Source organism: Mauremys reevesii, linkage group 2 (genome assembly GCF_016161935.1).
Source record: "Mauremys reevesii isolate NIE-2019 linkage group 2, ASM1616193v1, whole genome shotgun sequence".
Lineage (NCBI taxonomy): Eukaryota > Metazoa > Chordata > Testudines > Geoemydidae > Mauremys > Mauremys reevesii.
In genome coordinates, this window is record NC_052624.1 from 886,365 (window position 1) to 912,501 (window position 26,137).

At 68.9% G+C, this 26,137-nt stretch overlaps 1 protein-coding gene across 10 annotated transcripts in view; it reads right to left on the bottom strand.

Moving 5' to 3' along the window:
• SLC4A2 (solute carrier family 4 member 2) overlaps window positions 1-26,137 on the bottom strand; it is a 71,807-nt gene that overhangs the window by 11,435 nt on the left and 34,235 nt on the right. For 9 of the 10 annotated variants that reach the window (XM_039523619.1, XM_039523622.1, XM_039523623.1 and 6 more), the window contains 13 exons: window positions 22,012-22,156; window positions 14,151-14,316; window positions 13,023-13,240; window positions 12,728-12,849; window positions 12,333-12,559; window positions 11,116-11,252; window positions 9,124-9,304; window positions 8,851-8,986; window positions 8,160-8,340; window positions 6,139-6,253; window positions 5,811-5,995; window positions 4,199-4,424; window positions 2,236-2,457 (listed from right to left, as the gene is read on the bottom strand). In XM_039523619.1, coding sequence (XP_039379553.1) covers window positions 2,236-2,457; window positions 4,199-4,424; window positions 5,811-5,995; window positions 6,139-6,253; window positions 8,160-8,340; window positions 8,851-8,986; window positions 9,124-9,304; window positions 11,116-11,252; window positions 12,333-12,559; window positions 12,728-12,849; window positions 13,023-13,240; window positions 14,151-14,316; window positions 22,012-22,071 — 2,176 coding nt within the window. In that variant the 5' untranslated portion in view covers window positions 22,072-22,156. The remainder of the gene's footprint in view (window positions 1-2,235; window positions 2,458-4,198; window positions 4,425-5,810; window positions 5,996-6,138; window positions 6,254-8,159; window positions 8,341-8,850; window positions 8,987-9,123; window positions 9,305-11,115; window positions 11,253-12,332; window positions 12,560-12,727; window positions 12,850-13,022; window positions 13,241-14,150; window positions 14,317-22,011; window positions 22,157-26,137) is intronic. The other variant, XM_039523628.1, reaches the window with a different exon arrangement.

A 26,137-nucleotide genomic window follows, 5' to 3' on the forward strand; every position in this document is an offset into this window, starting at 1 on the left:
GGCCCTCACTCCCCTCCCCGGCCCCTCCCGCTGACCCCGGCAACGGGCCTCACTCCCCTCCCTGCTGACCCCGACGGGCCTCACTCCCCTCCCGCTGACCCCAGCAACGGGCCCTCACTCCCCTCCCGGCCCCTCCCGCTGACCCCAGCAACGGACCCCACTCCCCTCCCCAGCCCCTCCCTGCTGACCCCGGCAACGGGCCCTCACTCCCCTCCCCGCCCCATCCCCGCTGACCCGGCAATGGGCCCTCACTCCCCTCCCCAGCCCCTCCCGCTGACCCCGGCAACGGGCCCTCACTCCCCTCCCGCTGCCCCCATCCCCGCTGATCCCGGCAACGGGCCCTCACTCCCCTCCCGGCCCCTCCCGCTGACCCCGGCAACGGGCCCTCACTCCTCCCTGCTGACCCCGGCAACGGGCCCCCTCCCCTCCCGGCCCCTCCCGCTGACCCCGGCAACGGGCCTCACTCCTCCCCGGCCCCTCCCGCTGACCCCGGCAACGGGCCCTCACTCCCCTCCCTGCTGACCCCCGGCAACGGGCCCTCACTCCCCTCCCTGCTGACCCCCGGCAACGGGCCCTCACTCCCCTCCCGGCCCCTCCCGCTGACCCCAGCAACGGACCCCCACTCCTCCCCAGCCCTCCCTGCTGACCCCTGGCAACGGGCCTCACTCCTCCCCGCCGCCCCCATCCCGCTGACCCCGGCAATGGGCCCTCACTCCCCTCCCCAGCCCCTCCCGCTGACCCCGGCAACGCCCTCCTCCCTCCCGCTGCCCCCATCCCCGCTGATCCGGCAGCAACGGCCTCACTCCTCCCCGGCCCCTCCCGCTGACCCCAGCACCTCCCTGCTGACCCCCATCCCCGCTGACCCCGGCAACGGGCCCTCATTCCTCTCTCCCCACCCCTCCCTGCTGACCCCGACAACAGACCCCACTCCCCTCCCCCGACCACTGACCTCCGGCAATGGACCCTCACTCCCCTCCCCGGCCCCTCCCGCCACCCCATCCCGCTGACCTCCAGCAACGGACCTCCACTCCCCTCCCCGGCCCCTCCTGCTGACCCCGGTAACAGGCCCTCCTCCCCTCCCGGCCTCTCCCGCTGACCCCGGCAACGGACCCCCTCCCCTCCCCAGCCCCTCCCGCTGACCCCGGTAACAGGCCCTCACTCCCCTCCCCGGCCCCTCCGCTGACCCCGGCAACGGGCCTCACTCCTCCCCAGCCCCTCCCGCTGACCCCGGCAACGGGCCCTCACTCCTCCCCAGCCCCTCCCGCTGACCCCGGCAACGGGCCCCCACTCCCCTCCCCCAGCCCCTCCCCGCTGACCCCATCCCCTCTCTGCTGATCCCCATCCCCGCTGACCCCGGCAATGGGTCCTCACTCCCCTCCCCGGCCCCTCCCCGCTGACCCCAGCCCCTCCTGCTGACCCCCATCCCGCTGACCCCCGGCCACGGGCCTTCCTCCTCCCCAGCCCCTCCGCTGACCCCCATCCCCTCTCTGCTGACCCCATCCCGCTGACCCCGGCCACGGGCCTCCTCCCCAGCCCCTCCCCGCTGACCCCATCCCTCTCTGCTGACCCCATCCCCGCTGACCCCGGCAATGGGTCCTCACTCCCCTCCCGGCCCCTCCCGCTGATCCCAGCCCCTCCCGCTGACCCCGGCAATGGGCCCTCACTCCCCTCCCCAGCCCCTCCTGCTGACCCCCGGCAACGGACCCCCACTCCCCTCCCCCGGCCCCTCCTCACTGACCCCCACCAACCTGCCCGAACTCCTCCCCACCCCTCCCTTCTGGTGGCATCAGGCCCCAGACTCCTTCCCAGCTACATGGGATTCCCCGTCGTCCCCCGGGCCAGCCCCTGCCCCTAGGGGTTCCCAGCATAGACAGGCGGGCACAACACCCCCGGCAGCCCTTACCCATCAGCCCCACCCGCCCGGTGCCTCTTACCCAGCAGCCCCCACAGCAGCTCCCCGGCAGCCCTTACCCAGCAGCCCCCGGCAGCTCCCCGGCAGCCCTTACCCAGCAGCCCCAGCAGCTCCCCGGCAGCCCTTACCCAGCAGCCCCACCCGCCCGGTGCCTCTTACCCAGCAGCCCCCAGCAGCCCCCGGCAGCCCTTACCCAGCAGCCCCCACCCGCCCGGTGCCTCTTACCCAGCAGCCCCGGCAGCTCCCCGGCAGCCCTTACCCAGCAGCCCCCACCCGCCCGGTGCCTCTTACCCAGCAGCCCCGGCAGCCCCGGCAGCCCTTACCCAGCAGCCCCCCGAAGGTGATGGCCGGTGAGAGCGCGGCGAAGTAGATGAAGATGATGGCGGCGACGCACTGGGGGTTCAGGCTGTCCCTGAAGTCACTCAGGTACTTGGGGTAGCGCCGGCGCACGTCACGGACGAGCCCCCCGAAGGGCCGACCCGTGCGCCGCAGGGGGTCATCCTCGTCCTCCGCCTCCCCATCCACCACCTTCAGCTTCAGCAGCGCTGCTCACACAGACAGCCAGTCAGGAGCCCGCTGAGCCCCATCTCCAGCCCCACCCCGCGCCATGGGGCCTGGCCGGGGGAGCATCGCCAGCCTGGCCCCAGCCCCACCCCGCGCCATGGGGCCTGGCCGGGGGAGCATCGCCAGCCCGGCCCCGGCCCCACCCCGACCCCGCGCCATGGGGCCTGGCTGGGGGAGCATCGCCAGCCTGGCCCCAGCCCCACCCCGCGCCATGGGGCCTGGCCGGGGCAGCATCGCCAGCCCAGTCCCACCCCCGGCCCCAGCCCGCATCATGGGGCCTGGCCGGGGGAGCATCGCCAGCCCGGCCCCAGCCCCAGCCCCACCCCGACCCCGCGCCATGGGGCCTGGCCGGGGGAGCATCGCCAGCCCGGCCCCAGCCCCAGCCCCCCCCCGACCCCCCGCCCTTGGGCCGGGCCGGGGAGCATCGCCAGCCCGGCCCCAGCCCCAGCCCCACCCCGCGCCATGGGGCCTGGCCTGGGGAGTATCGCCAGCCCGGCCCCAGCCCCACCCCGCGCCATGGGGCCTGGCCGGGGAGCATCGCCAGCCCGGCCCCAGCCCCACCCGCGCCATGGGGCCTGGCCGGGAGCATCGCCAGCCCGGCCCCAGCCCCACCCGACCCGCGCCAGGGGGCCGGGCCGCGGGAGTATCGCCAGCCCGGCCCCACCCCGACCCCGCGCCATGGGGCCGGGCCGGGGGAGCATCGCCAGCCCGGCCCCAGCCCCACCCCGCGCCATGGGGCCTGGCCGGGAGATCGCCAGCCCGGCCCCAGCCCCACCCGACCCGCGCCATGGGGCCTGGCCGGGGGAGCATCGCCAGCCCGGCCCCAGCCCCGCCCCGTGCCATGGGGCCGGGCCGGGGGAGTATCGCCCGCCCGGCCCCCGCCCCAGCCCCACCCGACCCGCGCCATGGGGCCTGGCCGGGGAGCATCGCCAGCCGGCCCCACCCCGACCCAGCGCCATGGGGCCTGGCCGGGGAGTATCGCCAGCCCGGCCCCAGCCCCACCCCCACCCCGCGCCCGCGCCATGAGGCCTGGCCGGGGGAGTATCGCCAGCCCAGTCCCACCCCCGACCCCGCGCCATGGGGCCTGGCCAGGGGAGTATCGCCAGCCCGGCCCCAGCCCCACCCCGCGCCATGGGGCCTGGCCGGGGGAGCATCGCCTGCCCAGTCCCACCCCCGGCCCCACCCCGCGCCATGGGGCCTGGCCGGGAGTATCGCCAGCCCGGCCCCAGCCCCACCCGCGCCATGGGGCCTGGCCGGGAGTATCGCCAGCCCGGCCCCACCCCGACCCGCGCCATGGGGCCTGGCCGGGAGTATCGCCAGCCGGCCCGGCCCCACCCCGCGCCATGGGGCCTGGCCAGGGGAGTATCGCCAGCCCGGCCCCAGCCCCACCCCGCGCCATGGGGCCTGGCCGGGGGAGTATCGCCAGCCCGGCCCCAGCCCCACCCCGACCCCGTGCCATGGGGCACAGCGGGGGGGCGGTGCCAGCCCGGACCCCACCGCGGCACCAGCCCCACCCCGTGCCATGGGGCCCGGCCCCAGCCCCACCCCACCCCACGCCAGGGCCTGGCAGGGCAGGGGGGTGTGGCAGGCCCGGTCCCAGCCCCACCCCACCCCACGCCAGGGCCTGGCAAGGCAGGGGGGTGTGGCCGGTCCGGTCCCAGCCCCGGCCCCAGCCCCACCCCGCGCCATGGCCTGGCAGGGCAGGGGGGAGCGGCCCGTTACCTTTCTCGGCGGGTGACTTGGGCTCCAGCGCAGTGCCTGGCAGCACTCGGCGCTCCTGCTCCTCACGCTTCTGGAGCATCTGGCGCTGGAAGTGGGCTACGGTGCGCAGCAGCTCCTCGCCCTGCACCTCGGAGGGCGGCAGCACCACACTGCAGTCCAGGAACTCATTGATGGCGCTGAGCAGGTCGTACCGGTCGTCAGCCAGATACGCTGCCTCATGGAATTGCTGTGGGGGGAACCTGTGGGGTCAGAGGGTCCGTGCACCGGCCGCGGGCCAGCAGAACATGGATCCTCAGGGTGCTGGGCCCTGGGGCAGGGCGCCCATGTGTCCAGCCCACAAGGAAGGAAAATGGGAGACGGCTGGGCACAGAGGAACCCCCAGGTGGGGGGAGAGGGGCTTTGAGCGGCGCCTGATGGCAGGGCTGTGGGGGTGCTGGGGCCCCACAGCAGGCTGGGGGGTGCGCTGACCTTGTCAGACACGAGGGTGGTGATGAAGCCGGGGTAGGAGCCAGCAGGCTGGGGGTTTACCTTGTCGGACACGAGGGTGGAGATGGAGCCGGGTGGAGATGGAGCCAGGAGGAGGTGGGGGCGGTTACCTTGTCAGACATGAGGGTGGAGATGGAGCCGGGGTGGAGATGGAGCCGGGGGGGCGGTTACCTTGTCGGACATGAGGTGGAGATGGAGCCGGGGTGGAGAGGGAGCCCGGCGGGGGGGGGGGCGGTTACTTTGTCGGACATGAGGATCGAGATGGAGCCGGGGTGGAGAGGGAGCCGGGCGCGGTTACCGTGTCGGACATGAGGGTGGAGAGGGAGCGGGGGTGGCGAGGGAGCCGGGGGGGGCGGTTACCTTGTCGGACAGGAGGGTGGAGATGGAGCCGGGGTGGAGATGGAGCCGGGGTGGAGATGGAGCCGGGGGTGGGGGCGGTTACCTTGTCAGACATGAGGGTGAAGATGGAGCCGGGGTGGAGATGGAGCCGGGGGGGGTGGTTACCTTGTCGGACATGAGGGTGGAGATGGAGCCAGGAGGAGGTGGGGGCGGTTACCTTGTCGGACATGAGGGTGGAGATGGAGCCGGGGTGGAGATGGAGCCGGGGGTGGGGGCGGTTACCTTGTCAGACATGAGGGTGGAGATGGAGCCAGGAGGCGGTGGGGGCGGTTACCTTGTCGGACATGAGGTTCGAGATGGAGCCGGGGTGGAGATGGAGCCGGGGTGGAGATGGAGCCAGGAGGGGGTGGGGGCGGTTACCTTGTCGGACATGAGGGTGGAGATGGAGCCGGGGTGGAGATGGAGCCGGGGGGGGGGGCGGTTACCTTGTCGGACATGAGGGTGGAGATGGAGCCAGGAGGGGGTGGGGGCGGTTACCTTGTCAGACATGAGGGTGGAGATGGAGCCGGGTGGAGATGGAGCCGGGGGTGGTTACCTTGTCAGACACGAGGGTGGAGATGGAGCCGGGGTGGAGATGGAGCCAGGAGGGGGTGGGGGGCGGTTACCTTGTCAGACATGAGGGTGAAGATGGAGCCGGGGAGGGGTGGGGGGCGGTTACCTTGTCGGACATGAGGGTGGAGATGGAGCCGGGGTGGAGATGGAGCCAGGAGGGGGTGGGGGCGGTTACCTTGTCGGACATGAGGGTGGAGATGGAGCGCCCGATCTCGTGGTAGTCCATGTTGGCACTGCTGGGCCCCAGGAGCACGAAGAGGAAGCGGACGGGGATGGGCACCTCCAGCACCGAGTCCAGCTCCACGGCCGCCTGCAGCCGCACGAAGGCCATGGTGGGCTGGTCCAGGAACTCCACGCAGCCTGCAGGGCACGGGCCTGTCAGCAGACACCCGCCTGCAGAAGGGCCTGGCGGCCACGTCCAATCCCGCCCCCATCGGCCGGCGGGCTCGGCACGGCCTCGGCCCTGGGCCCCTCTGCCCAGACAGTCCCCTCCCCGCCCTTACCCACAAGCACCACCGTGGCCTCCGCGTTGTCCGGGATCTTCTCCAGCAGCTTCAGCTCGTGCTTCGACTTCGACCTTGTGATGCCAGCTGGGGGTGCCGAGCTCAGGCTCTCTCGCTGTGGGGCAGGGACAGGGCACACAGGTGAACACCCCGCTGTGGGGCAGGAGCCAAGCCACCATGCCAAGGGCCCAAGTGTCCTGGGCAGAGCCCGGAGTGGGGACGGGGTAAACAGAGGCAAGAGCTCCTGGGAGAGGGGGGTCAGGAAGGGGTACAAAGGGCCCGGGGGTGGGTTGGGTGGTTAAGAACATAAGAGCGGCCAGGTTGGGTCAGACCAAAGGTCCATCTAGCCCAGTGTCCTGTCTGCCGACAGTGGCCAATGCCAGGTGCCCCAGAGGGAATGAACAGAACAGGGAATCATCAAGTGATCCATCCCCTGTCGCCCATTCCCAGCTTCTGGCAAACAGAGGCCAGGGACACCATCTCTGCCCCTCCTGGCTAATAGCCATTGATGGACCTGACCTCCATGAATTTATCTAGTTCTTTTTTGAACCCTGTTATAGTCTTGGCCTTCGCAACATCCCCTGGCAAGGAGTTCCACAGGTTGACTGTGTGTTGTGTGAAGAAATACTCCCTTTTGTTCGTTTTAAACCTGCTGCCCATTAATTTCATTGGGGGGCCCCTAGTCCTTGTGTTATGAGAAGGAGTAAATAACACTTCCTTATTTACCGTCTCCACGCCAGTTATGATTTTATAGACCTCCCTCCTATCCCCCCTTAGTCGCCTCATTTCTAAACTGAACAGTCCCAGTCTTATTAATCTCTCCTCATATGGCAGATGCTCCATACCCCTAATCATTTTTGTTGCCCTGTCACGGGGTGTGGGGGAGTCCGGGCCCTGCACCCTCCACGTCCTGCGATTCCCCGGGACTCTCAGCCAGCCAGTGACACAGGAGGGTTATTAGCCGACAGGACACAGTCCCAAGCAGGGCCTGTAGGTACAGCCAGGGCCCTCAGCCAGGTCCCTCTGGGGGAGGGGGGGGGAGCTTAGACCCCAGCCCTGGGGTTCCTGCCTCTTCCCAGCCAGCCCCAAACTGAAACCCAAACCCCTCCAGCCGGCTCCCCGTCCTCTTCCCCCTCCCTTCGTCCAGTTTCCGGGGCAAAGGTGTCACCTCGCCCCACCCCCCCTCCTGGCTCAGGTTACAGGCTCAGGTCCTGTCCCTCACCTGAAGTCATCCCCTGCTCTCCCATCCCCCATGCAGACAGCCCCAGTAAAACTAAAGGACATTCCCAGGTCAATCTGCCCCGCTCCCTACTGCGTCACATGCCCTTTTCTGAACTTTTTCCAATGCCAATATATCTTTTTGAGATGGGGGCGACCACATCTGCACGCAGTATTCAAGGTGTGGGCGTATCATGGATTTATATAGCGGCAATATGCTATTTACAGTCTTATTATCTCTCCCTTTCTTAATGATTCCCAACATTCTGGTCGCTTTTTTGCCTGCTGCTGCACATTGAGTGGATGTTTTCAGAGAACTATCCACAATGACTCCAAGATCTCTCTCCGGAGTGGTAACAGCTAATTTAGACCCCATCATTACACGTATAGTTGGGATTATGTTTTCCAATGTGCATCACTTTGCATTGATCAGCATTGAATTTCATCTGCCATTTTGTTGCCCAGTCACCCAGTTTTGTGAGATCCTTTGGTAGCTCTTCACAGTCTGCCTGGGACTTAACTAGCTTGAGTAGTTTTGTAGCCGCTGCGAGCTTAGTGTGCTGACCAGCCCTGCTCCCAGGACAGATCCCTGGGGACCCCACTACTTACCTCTCTCTGCTGTAAAAACTGACCAGGAAAGGAGACAAGGGGCCTCGGGGGAGTGGTTGGGTGAGTCAGGAAGGGGGACAAGGGGCCTTGGTGGCACTCAGCAAGGGGGGCAAGAGGCTCAGGAAAGGGGATAAGGGGCCCTGTGGGGGCAGGAAGGGGGCATACGGGCACGCAGCACCCAGGCCCCCACTCACCTCCCGCTCCACCTCGACCCTGGCCTCGTGTTCGGCAGCGTGGGTGCCGATGAGGGGCTCGGTGACCGTGGGCTCGCCGCCCTCGCCCACGTGGTTGGCGCTGTGGTGATGCACCAGCAGGGAGCCCAGGCTGCCAGCTGAGATGTTGCGAGGGAAGAAATCCTTCTCGTCGCTCGGGTGGCTGCAGGACGAAGCCAGGGGAAGGGTCTGCAGCCTGCATGCGCCAGGGACTCCAGGCCCCGGCAGGCTGTTCTCCGGCCGGCCAGCATGCAGCACACTGGGACTCAGGGTCTCCCTGGAGCACCTGCTAGCACAGACCTCACTCCCTCCCTGAGCCCCCTCCAAGCCGCTGGGGCAAGGCCCTGCCGGGCCCCAGGTGTCTGCAGCCTGCTCTCAGAGCGGGTGCGGGTGGGGCTGTGCTCACGGAGCCCACAGCTATCAAAGGGCCTGCGCCCACCACCCACGCACAGCCTGGGTCTTTGTCCCCAGTGATGCCCGGAGGGTAACGGGCACTCGCCAGTGGGACAGCCGGGCAGCCCTGGCACCTGGCTCGAGGCCCCAGGGGGTTGGGTGTGTGCGCACGGCTCCCTCCCCCAGAGACCACGCCGGGCCCCAGCAGAGAGCGAGCAGCCGCACAGAGCCAGCCTGGGGCAGTTCCCCCTCCGGGCTCTGGGGCGCGCGGGCAGCTCACCTGTGCTTTAGCAGCAGCGCCCGCAGCACGTTGGCGCGGTCCTCGGCCCGGATCTGGTCCGAGATGATCATCTGCTCCACCACCTGGTGCGCCACGCCCGGCAGCGTCTTCTGGTCCAGGTCCAGCAGCACGGCCCCTGCGGGCAAAGCCGAGGGCTGAGTGGCTGCCCCACTCCATCCATCCCCCCGAGCCACAGCTGGGCCCAGCCAGACCTCCCCGACCCCAGCTGCGCCTGCTGCAGCCTCCTGCCCCATGACTGCTCCTCCCACCTACCATGGGAGAGGGTCTTGCGCAGCTCCAGCAGGCTGCGGAAGCTCAGGGAGGCCACATGGGGCTTCCCCCAGCGATCGGTCTCCTCTTCCACATCCTCCTCAAACTTGATCCAGCGCGCTGTCTCCTTCCACTGCAGCTCCTGGTTCTTGTCCACCACCAGCTCGTTCAGCTCCACAAAGACCTGCCAGGGCAGGGGCAGGGGCCACAGGGTTCAGGGGTTGGGGCTGGGGTCCCTTGGAGGGCTGCCAGACCCTGTGCCCCTGGTGCCCGTCCCCCAGCCCCTGCCCCAAATGTACTCCAGCCCCCCATGGACCCCAGCCCCCATGGTGCCCAGCCCCTGCCCCCCCATGGACCCCAGCCCCTAGACCCTGCCCCCCAGAGCCCCCTTCCTCTGACCCCCGTGGCACTCCCCAGCCCCTGCCCCCCATGGATCTCAGCCCCCTGCCCCTGTAACCCCGATCCCCTGCCCCTCATGGCACCCATCCCCTACATGACCCCCATCCCCTGCCCCCTGTAGAATCATAGAATATCGGGGTTAGAAGGGACCTCAGGAGGCATCTAGTCCAACCTGCTGCTCAGAGCAGGACCAACCCCAACTAAATCATCCCAGCCAGGGGCTTTGTCAAGCTGGGCCTTAAAAACCTCTAAGGAAGGAGATTCCACCACCTCCCTAGGGAACCCATTCCAGTGCTTCACCACCTCCCTAGGGAACCCATTCCAGTGCTTCACCACCCTCCTAGTGAAATAGTGTTTCCTAATATCCAACCTAGACCTCCCCCTCTGCAACTTGAGACCATTGCTCCTTGTTCTGTCATCTTCTACCACTGAGAACAGTCTAGATCCATCCTCTTTGGAACCCCCTTTCAGGTAGTTGAAAGCAGCTATCAAATCCCCCCTCCTCCTTCTCTTCTGCAGACTAAACAATCCCAGTTCCCTCAGCCTCTCCTCATAAGTCATGTGCTCCAGACCCCTCATCATTTTTCTTGCCCTCCGCTGGACTTTTTCCAATTTTTCCACATCCTTCTTGTAGTGTGGGGCCCAAAACTGAACACAGTTCTCCAGATGAGGCCTCACCAATGTCGAATAGAGGGGAATGATCGTGTCCCTCAATCTGCTGGCAATGCCCCTACTTATACAGCCCAAAATGCTGTTAGCCTTCTTGGCAACAAGGTTCACACTGCTGACTCATATCCAGCTTTTCGTCCACCGTAACCCCTAGGTCCTTTTCTGCAGAACTGCTGCCCAGCCATTCGGTCCCTAGTCTGTAGCAGTGCATGGGATTCTTCCGTCCTAAGTGCAGGACTCTGCACTTGTCCTTGTTGAACCTCATCAGGTTTCTTTTGGCCCAGTCCTCTAATTTGTCTAGGTCCCTCTAGACCCTATCCCTACCCTCCAGTGTATCTACCACTCCTCCCAGTTTAGTGTCATCTGCAAACTTGCTAAGGGTGCAATCCACACCATCCTCCAGATCGTTAATGAAGATATTGAACAAAACCGGCCCCAGGACCGACCCTTGGGGCACTCCGCTTGAAACCGGCTGCCAACTAGACATGGAGCCGTTGATCACTACCCATCCCCATCCCCTGCCCCCCATGCTCCGTAGCCCACCATCCCCTGACCCCCATACCTCATATAGCCCTCCATCCCATCCTCTGCCCCCCATGCCCTGTAGCCCCCAATCCCCTGCCCCCCACCCCCTGTGGCCCCCATCCCCTGCCCTCCATACCTCATATAGCCCTCCATCCCATCCCCCGCCCCCATGCCCTGTAGCCCCAATCCCTGCCCCCACCCCTGTGGCCCCCATCCCCTGACCCCATACCTCATATAGCCCTCCATCCCATCCCCTGCCCCCATGCCCTGTAGCCCCCAATCCCTGCCCCCACCCCTGTGGCCCCCATCCCCTGCCCTCCATACCTCATATAGCCTCCATCCCATCCCCTGCCCCCACCCCTGTGGCCCCCATCCCTTGCCCCGCGGCCCCACCCCAGTCACCTCGTGCGGCTGCCGGTTGTGTTTCCTGAGCCGGGCGCTCGGCTCCGTGTGGTCTTTGCTGATGTGCACAACTTGGCCCTTGGCGCTCTTGCGGACCAGGTGCCGTCGGACCCCAGGCACGTCCTCGAACCTGTGGCCTGCAGGGAGACGGGCAGCGGCCCTGAGCCTGGCGTGGGGGAAGCTGGAGGCATTTCTCAGCCGCAGCTTCTCCTCCTGCTGGCGCAGGCGAGGGAGCCGCTGGTCACTGCCCGCTGGCAGGAGGGGCAGGTGGGATCACACATTGGCCCCCGCTGTCTGCTGGCCCCAGGCCCACCTCCTGCAGGGGAAACGCGGCTGAGCTGCCCAGCAGCTGCCCAGGCCGCAGTGCTAAGGGAGCCTGTCTGGGGCTGTGCCACGTAAGAACGATGGGGGACCTCTGTACAGGGGGCAGCGAGTTTCCCTGGCCCAGCACAGGGGATCCACCAGGGAGGCTCACTCAGAGTGGGGGTGCGTCAGGCTGTGGGGCCCCCCATGGAGCCTGCTGGCCCCTTCACTCTGGGTCCCCAGGGTACGGGTGACATGCAGCCTGTGGGTGGCCACCCCGGCCTGGCTTGGTGAGGAGTTCCACTGATTGAATTCCCATCATGCCCACGTGCCCGTCCCACACCAGCTCCCCTCTGTGCCAGGGGCTGAACAGACCCAGCCAGAGACAGTGTGACAGAGCAGGGAGCCGGGCGGATTTGACCCGGGAATGTCACAGGGGAGTTACATTGGGGATGGGGGAGTTACCTGGAAGGAAGCTCCCTGAGCTGTAACCTGAGCGCAGGGGGTTGGGAGAAGTGACACCTTCTGCCCCGGAGACTGAACAAAGGGGAGGAGGAGCTGGGGGAGGGGGGAGAGAGCTGCTGGAGGAGGTTTTGTTTTCAGTCTTGGGCTGGGGGGTGCAACGCAGAGAACCCCAGGCTGGGGTCTAAGCTCCCTGAACCCCCCAGAAGGACTTGATTGAGGGGCTCTGGTTGTACCTACACGCTCTGCTTGGGACTGTGTCCTGTCGGCTAATAAACCTTCTGTGTTACTGGCTGGCTGAGAGTCCTGGTGAATCTCAGGAAGAGGGGTGCAGGGCCCTGACTCCTCCACACTCCGTGACAGACAGTCCTTGCGCCATCCGCACAGACCAGCTCAGGGCCGTGCCCCCGGCCCTCACCCCCTCCTCCCTGGCCAGGGCCTGGGGCACTCACTCTTCATGTAGTCCAGGTCGGCCGAGGCCAGCGTCTGGGCCTCCGATTCATCCGTGGGCACCTTCTGGTACTGGGCCTGCTCCACCCCCGTCATGCTGCCGATGCGCCGCCTCTCGTTCAGGTTGTAGCTCCGGTGCCCTGGCTGGGACTTGGGAACGGGGCGGCCTGGGCAGCTGGGCTCGTCTGCACTGGGCCCGTCGGGCCCACGCTCCTCCTCGGCCCTGGGGCTGGAACAGACACCTGCCTCAGAGCTGGGGTCCGGGCTGGGCCCTGCCTCCAGCCCCGTGGGGCAGAGCCCAGCCCCACTGCAAGCTGCAGAGGAGCCCTGGAGTCCCAGGCGCCCTGTGCCAAGACCCCTGCCGCTCCGCGCAGCCGGTCCCCACACGCTCACTCACCCGGCCCCCTTGGGGTCTGTAGCTGCAGCCCCCCCCAGTTCCATGGGGGAGCTTGGCAGAGACTTTGGGGTCGTGGGCTCCTCTGGGCAGCGCTCAGCAGCCTCGTCCTCCTGCAAGAAGAACTGAGAAGGGACACGGCTTGGGGCACCGGCAGCAGCAGGGCCTGGGGGCGCTGCCCTCGTGGTCCCAGCCCTGGCAGCTAGAGCCACTCCTCTGCGCCCCTCACTGCTGCTCTGCCTCCAGCACCTGGGACGGCCCCAGCCTCCTGCTCCCTGCTGCGCCCCCAGCCCTGTACCTGGATCCCCCCGGGCAGCTCCTCGGCCGACCGCTCCGGCTCCGTGTCACAGGTCTCATCCTCATCCTCCTCCGCCTCCTCGATGGTGGGGGTCTCTCCCGGAACGGACGCCCGGCGCCGCTTCTTCTTGCCCTTCTGTCCCCCCTTCTTCCTGCGGGCGTCGGGGGGCAGGTGCGTGGAGAGGGGGTGGTGGATGTGGTGGGACGACTGGCGGTGATCTGGGAGGAACAGTAGGTCTGGGCACGGGCACCAAGCTGGGGCCAGACCCTGTGTGACGAACTGGGACTGTTCTGAACGTTTGCTCTGAATGCGGTGTGGGTGCCTCAGTGTCCCCTCGGCAGTTCTTAGGTATCTAGGGGGTGGGATCAGGGGGTGTGATTGCTGCAGAGCAAGGGGCCAGTGCATCTAAATGCCTGGCACTGTCTCCCAGCAACTGATGGCCTGGGCCCCTCCTCTGCAAGGTGCCAGCTGAAGGTGCTGGAGACAAAGGGATCAGGTGACCTCCTGGCCCGGGAAAGGAGCTGAGCAGAGAGGAGGGGCTGGAGGGGGTGTCAGTCTGGAGCTGGCTGGGGACGAGGAGTGAAGTGCAGATGTGGGGGTCTGGCTCACTGCCCCCCCGATGGACCCGGCCGAGGGGTCCCGTTCTCTGTACCTACAAGCTCTGTGTTAGACCCTGTTCCTGTCATCGAATAAACCTCTGTGTTACTGGCTGGCTGAGAGTCACGTCTGACTGCGCAGTGGGGGGGCAGGACCCGGTGGCTTCCCCAGGACCCGCCTGGGCGGACTCGCTGTGGGAAGCGCACGGAGGGGCAGAGGATGCTGAATGCTCCAAGGAGAGACCCAGGAGGTGAAGCCGTGGGAGCGTCTTGCCCTGGGGACAGGCTGCTCCGAGGGAGAGGAGGCTCCCCAAAGTCCTGCCTGGCTTGGTGGGGAGCAGCTCCAGAGCAGCGCCCGGGGACTCCGGGACACCCTGCCTGCCTCCCCTGCCCCCCATCGCCCCCGTGCTGCCCCCACCGCATCGCCCTGTGACAGCGGGCGCTGCTTGGCCAGGCCAGAGCATCTCCTCATAGGCGTCCAGGAGCCCACGAACCGGCCTGGTGCCGCCCCACGGGCCCTGCCCCCACTCACACTCAAAATCCTCCTCGCCGTAGCTGCGGCCGGCCTCCTCCCCGTTGCGCTGGTGCGAGTCGTGCAGGATCACCTCGAAGCGCTCCACCCCCAGCGTCTTGTTCAGGTCGGTCTCCTCCTCCTCCGCCGCCGCGGGTGAGCCGGGGCCCAGGGCGTCCGCCTCCGGCTGAGGAAACACAGGACAGAGGGGAGCCCCAGCTCAGCGCCGCAGCCCCAATGCCCCGTCGCAAGCACCCCCCGCCTTCCTGGGGCCAGCGCCCCCTGCTGAGCCCCCGCCCCGTCCCCGCAGCCCAGCGCCCCCGCCGAGCCCCCCGCAGCCCAGCGCCTGCCGAGCCCCGCCCCACTGAACCCCGCCGAGTTCCCCGCAGCCCAGCGCCCCTGCCGAGCCCCACCCCGCTCCTGGCAGCCCCTGCCGAGATCCCCACAGCCCAGCGCCCCTGCCGAGCCCCCGCCCCACTGAGCTCCCCGCAGCCCAGCGCCCCCTGCCGAGCCCCCGCCCCGCTCCCTGCAGCCCCGCCGAGATCCCCACAGCCCAGCGCCCCTGCCGAGCCCCGCCCCGCTCCTGGCAGCCCCCGCCGAGTTCCCCCACAGCCCAGCGCCCCTGCTGAGCCCCGTCCTGCTCCCGCAGCCCAGCGCCCCTGCCAAGCCCCGCCCCACTCCCTGCAACCCCCGCCGAGTTCCCCACAGCCCAGCGCCCCTGCTGAGCCCCGTCCTGCTCCCGCAGCCCAGCGCCCCTGCCGAGCCCCGCCCCACTCCCTGCAACCCAGCGACCCCACTGAGCCCCCACAGCCCAGCACCCCTGCCGAGCCCCGCCCCACTCCCTGCAACCCAGCGATCCCCACTGAGCCCCCACAGCCCAGCACCCTGCCGAGCCCCCGCCCCACTCCCTGCGACCCAGCGACCCCACTGAGCCCCCACAGCCCAGCGCCCCTGCCGAGCCCCCGCCCCACTCCCTGCAACCCAGCGACCCCCACTGAGCCCCCGCAGCCCAGCGCCCCTGCCGAGCCCCCGCCCCACTCCCTGCGACCCAGCGACCCCCACTGAGCCCCCACAGCCCAGCGCCCCTGCGGAGCCCCCGCCCCACTCCCTGCGACCCAGCGACCCCCACTGAGCCCCGCAGCCCAGCGCCCCTGCCGAGCCCCCGCCCGCTCCCTGCAGCCCCCGCTGAGCCCCCCGCAGCCCAGTGCCCTCTGCCAAGCCCCCACCCTTCTCCCTGCGGCCCTGTGCCCCCTGCCGCCCCCGCAGCCCAGCAGCCCTAGCATGGCACTGGGGCATTGGGGCCAGCACTGCCTGGTGGGTGCCTGCCCAGCACCGTGTCCCCTGGCTGCCCTGGTGGGTCCCCCTTCCATATACCCCCTGGCCAGCCCCTGCCCTGCCTGGGCCCCCGATGCCGGGCAGGTCACACGCTTCGCATATCTGGCGCTGGGGGGGCCTGTGGGGCTGGCTGCAGCATGCTCCCCACTCTGCCCGCCCTACCGGGGCAGCAACCCCCGCCAGCGACCGAGCCCCACATGTCTCGTCTCCTCCCCCGCGACCGAGCCCCACACATCCCGTCTCCTCCCCCGCGACCGAGCCCCACACGTCTCATCTCCCCCCTCCCCGCGACCGAGCCCCACACGTCTCGTCTCCCCCCCGCCAGTGACTGAGCCCCACACGTCTCGTCTCCCCCCCGCCAGCGACCGAGCCCCACATGTCTCATCTCCCCCCTCCCCATGACCGAGCCCCACAGTCTCGTCTCCCCCACGGCCCCCCCCGGCGCCCGAGCCCCATACGTCTCCTCTCCCCTCCAGCCCTCCACCCCCCAGGGATGGAGCCCCATGTCTCAGCTCTCCTCCAACCCCCGCAGTGATGGAGCCCTGCGTCTCCCCACCCCCACGATGGAGCCCTGCGTCTCCCCCTCCACGATGGAGCTCTGCGTCTCTCCCCCCCGCGACGGAGCCCTGCATCTCCCCCCCCCCGATGGAGCCCTGCATCTCCCCCACAACACGATGGAGCCCTGCATCTCCCCCGCAACATGATGGAGCCCTGCGTCTCCCCCACACGATGGAGCCCTGCATCTCCACCCCCCACGATGGAGCCCTATGTCTCCCCCCCACGCAACGGAGCCCTGCGTCTCCGCCCCACACGATGGAGCCCTGCGTCTCCTCTCCCCTCCCCATGCCAGAGCCCAGCCTGTCCCTCACACTGAGGGAGAGCAGCCGAGCCAGGTGCAGTGTTTCCTCCCCATGCTGCAGCGCCAGGGGGCCCTGCCCCTCTCCTACCTGAGCCATGGGGGGGCCACCAGGCAGCAGTGGGGACAGGGCCAAGCTGCTGCTGCTCCCTGCACCCTGCTCCGGCCCCGCCAGCCAGGCAGCCGGCGCGGAGCTTTATGGGGCTCTGCCGACCCGGGGAAGGTCGCAGCCGCGGGAGGGACGGGAGCAGCGGGAGGTGACAGGCGGCTCCTTCCCTCGGTGCCACTCCAAATATTGACGGAGGCTCCCCGCGCCCGGGCCTCCGGCCGCCAGCTCCAGCACATGCCTGAAGGTGCCCTCTGCGTGGGAGCGTCTCTCCCCAGCTCGCCTGAGCATCTCCGGGTGAGTCCCACGCCTGCCCCGGGACCTCCCCCGCCCCATGGGGCAGGGCAGGGGCCCCAGAGCCCCCACCCCACTGGGCCCTGAGTGCAGGGCCCCCTTCTCCCGGGGTGCTGTGCTGGGGGGCAGGCTCCCCCTTCTCCTGAGGCCTCGTGTGGACACTAGCCAAGCCAGGAGGCAGCCTCTGGGTCCTTACCCCCACCCCCTGGCCCTGGATGGACCGTGTCCCCCGGGACATGACCCTTCCCATAGCGGGGTGCAGAGGGGGGCTGCCTGGGGGCTGTGGGAGGAAGGCAGTGCCCCCTGCCTGGCACAACTGCCCCTGGCCTGCCAGTGCTGCCCCCCCGTCATTGTGTCCGCGAGGGCCTGATGTGCAGCCCCTCCCACCTCCCCACCCTGCCGTGACCCCACATTGACCCCCTCCATCCTTGCCATCCCCAACTCACCCCCACCGTGTCCCCCGACCTCTCTACCCCACCCCACTGCAACCCCCGACATCCCTGCCCAACCCCCGCCGTGACCCCGTCCTCTGCTACCATGACACCAACCTCCCATCCCACCCCCGCAGTGACCCCCGACCTCTCTACCCCACCCCACTGCGACCCCCGACATCCCTGCCCAACCCCCGCCGTGACCCCGTCCTCTGCTACCATGACACCGACGTCCCATCCCACCCCCCCAGTGACCCCGACCTCTCTACCCCACCCCATTGCGACCCCGACAACCCTGCCCAACCCCGCCGTGACCCGTCCTCTGCTACCATGACACCGACTTCCCATCCCACCGCCGCAGTGACCCCGACCTCTCTACCCCACCCCCTGCGACCCCGACATCCCTGCCCAACCCCGCCGTGACCCGTCCTCTGCTACCATGACACCCACCTCCCATCCCACCCCACAGTGACCCCGACCTCTCTACCCCACCCCACTGCGACCCCGACAACCCTGCCCAACCCCCGCCGGGACCCCGTCCTCTGCTACCATGACACCCACCTCCCATCCCACCCCCACAGTGACCCCCGACCTCTCTACCCCACCCCATTGCGACCCCCGACAACCCTGCCCAACCCCGCCGTGACCCCGTCCTCTGCTACCATGACACCCACCTCCCATCCCACCCCACAGTGACCCCGACCTCTCTACCCCACCCCACTGCGACCCCCGACAGCCCGGCCCAACCCCCGCCGTGACCCCGTCCTCTGCTACCATGACACCCACCGCCCCTCCCACCCCCACAGTGACCCCCGCCCTCTCTACCCCACCCCACTGCGACCCCCGACAACCCTGCCCAACCCCCGCCGGGACCCAGTCCTCTGCTACCAAGACACCCACCTCCCATCCCACCCCGCAGTGACCCCGACCTCTCTACCCCACCCCACTGCGACCCCGACACCCCTGCCCAACCCCCGCCGTGACCCCGTCCTCTGCTACCATGACACCAACCTCCCATCCCACCCCCGCAGTGACCCCTGACCTCTCTACCCCACCCCACTGCGACCCCCGACATCCCTGCCCAACACCCGCCGTGACCCCGTCCTCTGCTACCATGACACCAACCTCCCATCCCACCCCGCAGTGACCCCGACCTCTCTACCCCACCCCACTGCGACCCCGACATCCCTGCCCAACCCCGCCGTGACCCCGTCCTCTGCTACCATGACACCCACCTCCCATCCCACCCCACAGTGACCCCGACCTCTCTACCCCACCCCACTGCGACCCCCAACATCCCTGCCCAACACCCCGCCGTGACCCGTCCTCTGCTACCATGACACCCACCTCCCATCCCACCCCGCAGTGACCCCCGACCTCTCTACCCCACCCCACTGCGACCCCCGACATCCCTGCCCAACCCCCGCCGGGACCCAGTCCTCTGCTACCATGACACCCACCTCCCATCCCACCCCCGCAGTGACCCCCGACCTCTCTACCCCACCCCACTGCGACCCCCGACATCCCTGCCCAACCCCCACACAACACCAGCCTCTGCACCATGACACCGACCTCCCCATCACACTCCCGCTGAGTCCCTGGACCTCCCCACTCCACCCCACTGCGACCCCCGACATCCCTGCCCAACCCCCGCCGTGACCCCGTCCTCTGCTACCACAACACTGACCTCCCCATCCCACCCCTGCCGTGACCCCTAACCTCCCTGCCCCACCCCACTGCGACCCCCAACATCCCTGCCCAACCCCTGCCATTACCCTGACTTCTGGACCACAACACTGACCTCCCCATCCCACCCCTACTGTGTCCCCCAACCTCCCCGTCCGATCCTCACCATGTTCCCAAATGACCCCACCCCACTGCCTGCCCCACATCCTCACTGCCCAGCCCACCCCACTGCCTGCCCCATATCCTCATTGCCCATCCCACTCCACTGCCACCCATCCTCACTGCCCAGCCCTCCCCACTGCCTGCCCCACATCCACACTGCCCTGCCCACCCCACTGCCTGCTCCATATCCTCATTGCCCATCCCACTCCACTGCCACCCATCCTCACTGCCCAGCCCACCCCACTGCCTGCCCCACATTCTCACTGCCCAACCCAGCCCCCAGCCTCACTGCCTGCCCCACATCCTCACTGCCTACATCCTCACTGCCCTGCCCACCCCACTGCCTGCCCCACATCCTCACTGCCCACATCCTCACTGCCTAGCCCACTCCACTGCCTGCCCCACATCCTCACTGCCCAGCCCAGCCCCCAGCCCCACTGCCTGCCCCACATCCTCACTACCCTGCCCAGCCCGAGTCCCACTGCCTGCCCCACATCCTCACTGCCCACATCCTCAGTACCTTGCCCACCCCACTGCCTGCCCCACATCCTCACTGCCCACATCCTCACTGCCCTGCCCACCCCACTGCCTGCCACACATCCTCACTGCTCTGCCCACCCCACTGCCTGCCCCACATCCTCACTCCCCTGCCCACCCCACTGCCTGCCACACATCCTCACTACCCTGCCCACCCCACTGCCTGCCCCACATCCTCACTGTCCAGCTCACCTCATTGCTCGGCCCCACATTCTCACTGTCCAGCCCACCCCACTGCCTGCCCCACATCCTCACTGCCCAGCCCACCCCACTGCCTGCCCCACATCCTCACTGTGCTGCCCAGCCCCCAGCACCACTGCCTGCCCCACACCTTCACTGCCCCATATCCTCCCCTGCTGTCCCACCTCTCCTCATTGCCCCACATCCCAGCCCCTCCCCCTTGCCCTCCCTCTCTCACTGCCCCAGGCCAAAGCAGCCCCAAGCCAGCGTAGCCCTAGAGCCCCCAGTGCTGGGGGGCTGGACATGCCTTGTGCTGCTGCCCCTGGCTGGTCTCTGGGGAGGGTGGGCCCCAGGGCTGGGCACAGAGGCGTAGGGAAACCCTGTGGGCACAGCCCTGCCCTGGCGCTCCACAGCCAGACCCCACAGCCCGGTGTGCGCCAGGAGCTGCAGGAGGCAGTCACCAGGCGTGGCAGCTCCTCTCCCGGGCCCAGGCGCGTCCTACCTGGCAGCCCAGCAGAAAGTCCATGGCAGCAGGAGCCGCCCAGAGGAGGCCGGAGGGGCAGGAGGGAGCGCGGCAGGCCCCAACCCGCATCACGTGCCGGCTGTTGCCTCGGCAATGGGGAGCTGGCCCAATGGCCCAGGCCAGGCGCCCAGTGGCTGGGCTTCCGATGTGAATCATTAACCTGCTACCTGCAGACGCGCCGAGGCGATAACCCGGCAAACAGCTTCCGTGCGGGGCAGGTGCCCGGGGGCGGCAGGGCTCGGGCACAGTGAGCAACAGAGTCACAAGCCAGAGCGGGGACCCAGCAACGCCGGGGGGGGCTCCAGGCAAACGCTGAACCAAGCTCCCCGCCGTCCAGAGTGAAACACTGCTCGTAACCCCCCGGCACAGCGCCCCAGCCCTGCCCACATCCTCACCGAGACCCCAGCACAGCCCCCCTGTTCCAGGCCGAGGCAGCCCCCCAGCACACAGCTCTGTACCCCCTGCTGCCCCCCAGCACACAGCTCTGTACCCCCTGCAGCCCCCCAGCACACAGCTCTGTACCCCCTGCTGCCCCCCGCCCAGGTGCTGCTGTGGTGAGTTGGTTGCAATGGAAAACTGAGCCAGCAGCTTGGGGAGCCAAGGGGCTCTGCCTTCAAGGAGGCTCAAGAGATATGTGGGACAGCGGCCAGGCCACACATCAGCCTGGAGAAAAGGCCAATGGTCACACAAACCCATCCCGCAGCACAGAGCTGGGCCCCACAGAATGGGGGGAGGGGAGCCCCACACACCCGGCCATGCAACACAGTGGGAGCTGTGACCAAGTGGGAATATTTGGTAATATTTTTATGAAGGCTGTTTGTGCCTCAGTTTCCCCATAAGCTGCCTTGTTGCCCCGGAGGTGGGGGGTGGGGCTGTCTGCTCTCAGGGCCGGCTGAGACACAGGTGCGGGTGTCCCCTGGCTGGGCCTGGTCCCCAGCTCAGTGCAGCATGAGACAATGGGAAATCCAATAACCCAGACATGGACACCCAGCAACCCACGCCCCCAAGGCTGAACAAGGATGCCCAGCGGGAGAACACAGGGCTGGGGGAGGGGGGTACGCGGGGGTCGTGGGAAGCAGTCGGGGCTCTCACCCGCACTCTGACCAAGGAGGCCGCACAGACAGACAGACGGACGGAGCCGGACCCGAGGGTTCCCCACAGCCGGGCTGGGCTCGGGGCTGGCCAGGACGGACCCTGCTTCACCCTTCACTGCCCCGGGCTGCCCGACGGGCCCCTAGGCCGGGCGCCAGCTAACGAGTGAACCCGGCTGTGCCCGCGCTGGGAGCGTCCCTGCCGGGGCTGGGGGAGGGGCCCTGATCCCTGCGAGCGGCCGAGTCTCCCTCGGGGGCTGTCTCGGGGGACTCGCTGCCCGGAGCTCACGGGGCCGGGGGGCTGCAGGCCCAGAGGGCCAGTCTAGGGGTGGTGAGGCCGCGTGGCTCACCCTGGAGGCAGAGCAGGACCCCCGGGGGGCTGGCCCAGTGAAGGGGTCTCCCAGAGACCGTCCCAAAGCTGGGGGTGCAGCCCCGAGCCTGTGGGTTCATGAGAGGAGCCCTCTCTGGGGCTGATCCTCACCCCTACGCAGGGCATGAGGTGACCCCAGGGCCGAACGTGCTGGGCCCAGTCCCCAGTAAAACACTGGACGGCAGCTGCTCACATGGGGGGCAGTGCCGAGCGTCCCAGCACTGCTCCAGGAGCCCCCGACTCTGCACATGGGCCCTACGGCTCGGCCGCTGGCTCTGCCCTGTGGTCTGGGGGTGGCTCCAGTTACTTACGCTCTCGAAGGCAGAGGAGACGATGTGGTGAATCCCGGAGGAAACCTGGGAGCGGCTCATGGTGAGGCCGAGTGGCCGGTGCCCGGCCCCGTTAACCCTTCTCTTTCTCACTCGGGCTCAGAATGAAATGTGGGGGCAGCATCACCTGGGCAGAGGAGAGAGCAGAGGGGGGGCCTGCGTCACCTACAGCCATGCCAGCCTGGGCCTTGGCATGGCTTCCCCCTCCCCCCGGAGTCACTCCCAGCCCTGTGACTCCCCTCCCCTCCCCCAGCCCTGTGCCCTGGGGGCGACTCCCCTCCCCTAGCCCTGTGCCCTGGGGGGGTGCACTTCATTCCCCTCCCCCAGCCCTGTGTCATGGGGGGGGACTCCCCTCCCCTCCCCCTGCCCGGTGCCCGGGGGGTGACTCCCTGTCCCCATTGCTGAGCGAAGGTCCCCAGGGTGCCCCCGAGGGGCCATGCCTGATCCAGTGTCTCTCCCATCGCCCATGCCGTCCCCACTGCCCTGGGCCCCACCCCAGAGCAGGCCGCACTCTGGGCGCCTGCGGCTGGGACCCAGTGTGCTGTGGCTCCCCACGGAGGGGCAGCCGTGCTGTGTGGGGCTGCGCTCCCAGGCCGGGGAGAGGCGGGCGCTGGCCAGGCCGGGCAGTAGGAGGGCAGAGGCGGCGAGCAAAGGAAAACAGAGGGGCCGGCTGCGCACAGGGCGGAGGCTCCAGCCAGGTTTGTCTTGGCCCCAAGGCCCCGAAGGAGAGAGCAGGCGCCAAGAGAAACGCAGCAGGGCAGCGAGTGGGAGCGGGGTCCCCAGCCAGCGCAGGCCGGTGCAGCCGTGGGGGCAGGCTGGAGCACAGGCCCATTCGCGCTGCGCCCGCCCCACCCCACAGACCCCTCCTGAGCCCTGCCCCACAGCCCGCAGCCTGCCAGCTTCGGCAGAGGGAGGAAAGGGGGACAGGGAGCAGGGGGGCAGGGACCTGGGGAGCAGGGGAGGGGAGCAGGGGGGCAGGGAGCAGGGGCAGGAGGGGAAGGGAGCAGGGGGCAGGGAGCGGGGGCAGGAGGAAGGGAGCAGGGGGCAGGGAGCGGGGGCAGGAGGGAAGGGAGCAGGGGGCAGGAGGAAGGGAGCAGGGGGCAGGGAGCGGGGGCAGGAGGAAGGGAGCAGGGGGCAGGGAGCGGGGGCAGGAGGAAGGGAGCAGGGGCAGGAGCGGGGGCAGGAGGGGAAGGGAGCAGGGGGAAGGGAGCAGGGGGACAGGGACCTGGGGAGGGGGAGAGGGAGGGAGCAGGGGGGCCGGAGCTCCTCTCCCTGCTGCCAGGATGCGATGCACTTGGGGCATTTCCAGGCCCTGCATGAAGCGGAGGCCGAGGGGGGCCCGAGCCCCTGGGGTTTCTGCCCCCCGGCTGGTGCTCTGAGGAGGCCTCAGGCCCCGGCCTGCGGTGCGGGGCCTGGCTCACAGCTCTGCCTGCAGGGATGCCCAGTCCTGGGGTCCCAGCTGCGAGCTGAGGGGACACTAGCAACACGACAGCTTCACTAAGGGGAAAATAACAGGCCAGAGTGAGCTGCCCCCCAGCCCGGGGCCTGGCACAGTCCCCCCCCCAGCCCGGGGCCTGGCACAGCCCCCCCCCGCAGCCCGGGGCCTGGCACAGTCCCCCCCCAGCCCAGGGCCTGGCAGCCCCAGCCGGGGCCTGGCACAGCCCCAGGGTCTGGTACTGCCGCCCCAGCCCGGGGCCTGGTACTGCCCCAGCCTCGGGCCTGGCACAGTCCCCAGCCCGGGGCCTGGCACAGTCCCACCCCAGCCCAGGGCCTGGCAAAGCCCCCAGCCCGGGGCCTGGCACAGCCCCCAGGGTCTGGTACTGCCCCCAGCCCGGGGCCTGATACTGCCCCCAGCCCGGGGCCTGGCACCGCCCCCCCGCCAGCCCGGGGCCGGGCCCAGCCCCAGGGTCTGGTACTGCCGCCCCCCCCCCGCCCCGGGCCTGGTACTGCCCCCAGCCCGGGGCCTGGCAAAGCCCCCCCCCCAGCCCGGGGCCTGGCACAGCCCCTCAGCAGGCCCCAGGCCGGTTATTTCCGAGGTGCTGAGGTGCCTGGAGCAGCAGGGCAGAGGGTGGCCCAGGGCAGGGTGCTGCTGACCCCGCTCCCTTCACCAGGCTGCCCCCAGGCCTGCCAGCTGAGCGTGATGGCCCCTTCCCCTGCCCAGCCCCTGCAGGCGGCACCAACAGCCGGAAGGGCTCATCTCACCACAACCCCTCCCTGGCCAGCCTCCTGCTCCCCCTACGCAGCCCCCCACCCTGCCCTTGAGCCATGGGGAAGCCACGTCCAGCAGCCTCTAGACCAGTCTCCAGCTCCTGGGCAACAGCCCCTCCGGGGACTCGCCTCGCAGAGCCAGACCCCAGAGTCGCCCAGCACCAGGCGCTGGACAGGGATCCCACAGCCTCCCGAGCAGGGGGCAGGGGCAGGGGGACTGCGGGGAAGGGGAAGCAGTGGGCTCAGGCAGCCCGGGTTCGGGGGGATCCCGTCTGGGCAGTGGAGCTGGGACCCGGGGAGGGGAGGAGGGGCAGGGAGCTTCCCCACAGCAGAGACCCCCCCAGCCAGCCCCAGCAGCTTCTCCAGGCTGAGTCCTGTTCCCCTTCAACCACCCGCCCCACCCGCCACGGTGGCAGGGCTGGGGCCGAAGGGAGAGACCCAGCGGCCACTGCAGGATCTGCACGCGCTGATAGCACCAAGCAGACCTGGGGTGCGAGCCCAGCCAGGGGCCTCCCCTCCTTCCTCTAGGCATAGAGAGCAGCAGCTGCAGCTCCTGACCCTACGACGCCCCCACGATGCCCCCGCTGTGAGCTACGGGCCCCTGCGACGCCCCCGCTGTGAGCTACGGGCCCCTGCGACGCCCCCGACGTGAGCTACGGGCCCCTGCGACGCCCCCGACGTGAGCTACGGGCCCCTGCGACGCCCCCGACGTGAGCTACGGGCCCCTGCGACGCACCCGCTGTGAGCTACGGGCCCCTGCGACGCCCCCGACGTGAGCTACGGGCCCCTGCGACGCCCCGACGTGAGCTACGGGCCCCTGCGACGCCCCCGACGTGAGCTACGGGCCCCTGCGATGGCCCCACCGTGAGATACGGGCCCCTGCGACGCCCCTGACGTGAGCTACGGGCCCCTGCGATGGCCCCACCGTGAGATACGGGCCCCTGCGACGCCCCTGACGTGAGCTACGGGCCCCTGCGACGCCCCCGACGTGAGCTACGGGCCCCTGCCCTCCGTGTCTCCAATACCAACCCAGCCTCTCCTAGTCTTCAGTGCCCGCATCCAGCCTCCACCAGTACCCAGCCCCACTGACCCCCACACCCAGCTTCCACCGGTACCCAGCCCCACCCACACCCAGCCTCCACCAGTACCCAGCCCCACTGATCCCCACGCCCAGCCTCCACCGTTACCCAGCTCTGCCGATCCCCACACCCAGCCTCCACCGTTACCCAGCCCCACCCGCATCCAGCCTCCACTGGTACCCAGCCGTGTCAATCCCCGCGCCCAGCCTCCACCAGTACCCAGCACCACTGATCCCTACGCCCAGCCTCCACCGGTACCCAGCTCTGCCGATCCCCACACCCAGCCTCAACCGGTACCCAGCCCCACCCACACCCAGCTTCCACCAGTACCCAGCCCCACTGATCCCCACACCCAGCCTCCACCGGTACCCAGCCCCACCCACACCCAGCTTCCACCGGTACCCAGCCCTACCCGTGCCCAGTCTCCACCAGTACCCAGCCCCACTGATCCCCGCGCCCAGCCTCCACTGGTACCCAGCTCTGCCGATCCCCACACCCAGCCTCCACCGGTACCCAGCCCCACCCGCCTCCAGCCTCCACCGGTACCCAGCTGTGCCGATCCCCGTGCCCAGCCTCCACCAGTACCCAGCCCCACTGATCCCCGCACCCAGCCTCCACCGGTACCCAGCTCTGCCGATCCCCGCGCCCAGCCTCCACTGGTACCCAGCTCTGCCGATCCCCGCACCCAGCCTCCACCAGTACCCAGCTCTGCCGATCCCCGCGCCCAGCCTCCACCAGTACCCAGCCCCACTGATCCCCGCACCCAGCCTCCACGGTACCCAGCTCTGCCGATCCCACGCCCAGCCTCCACGGTACCCAGC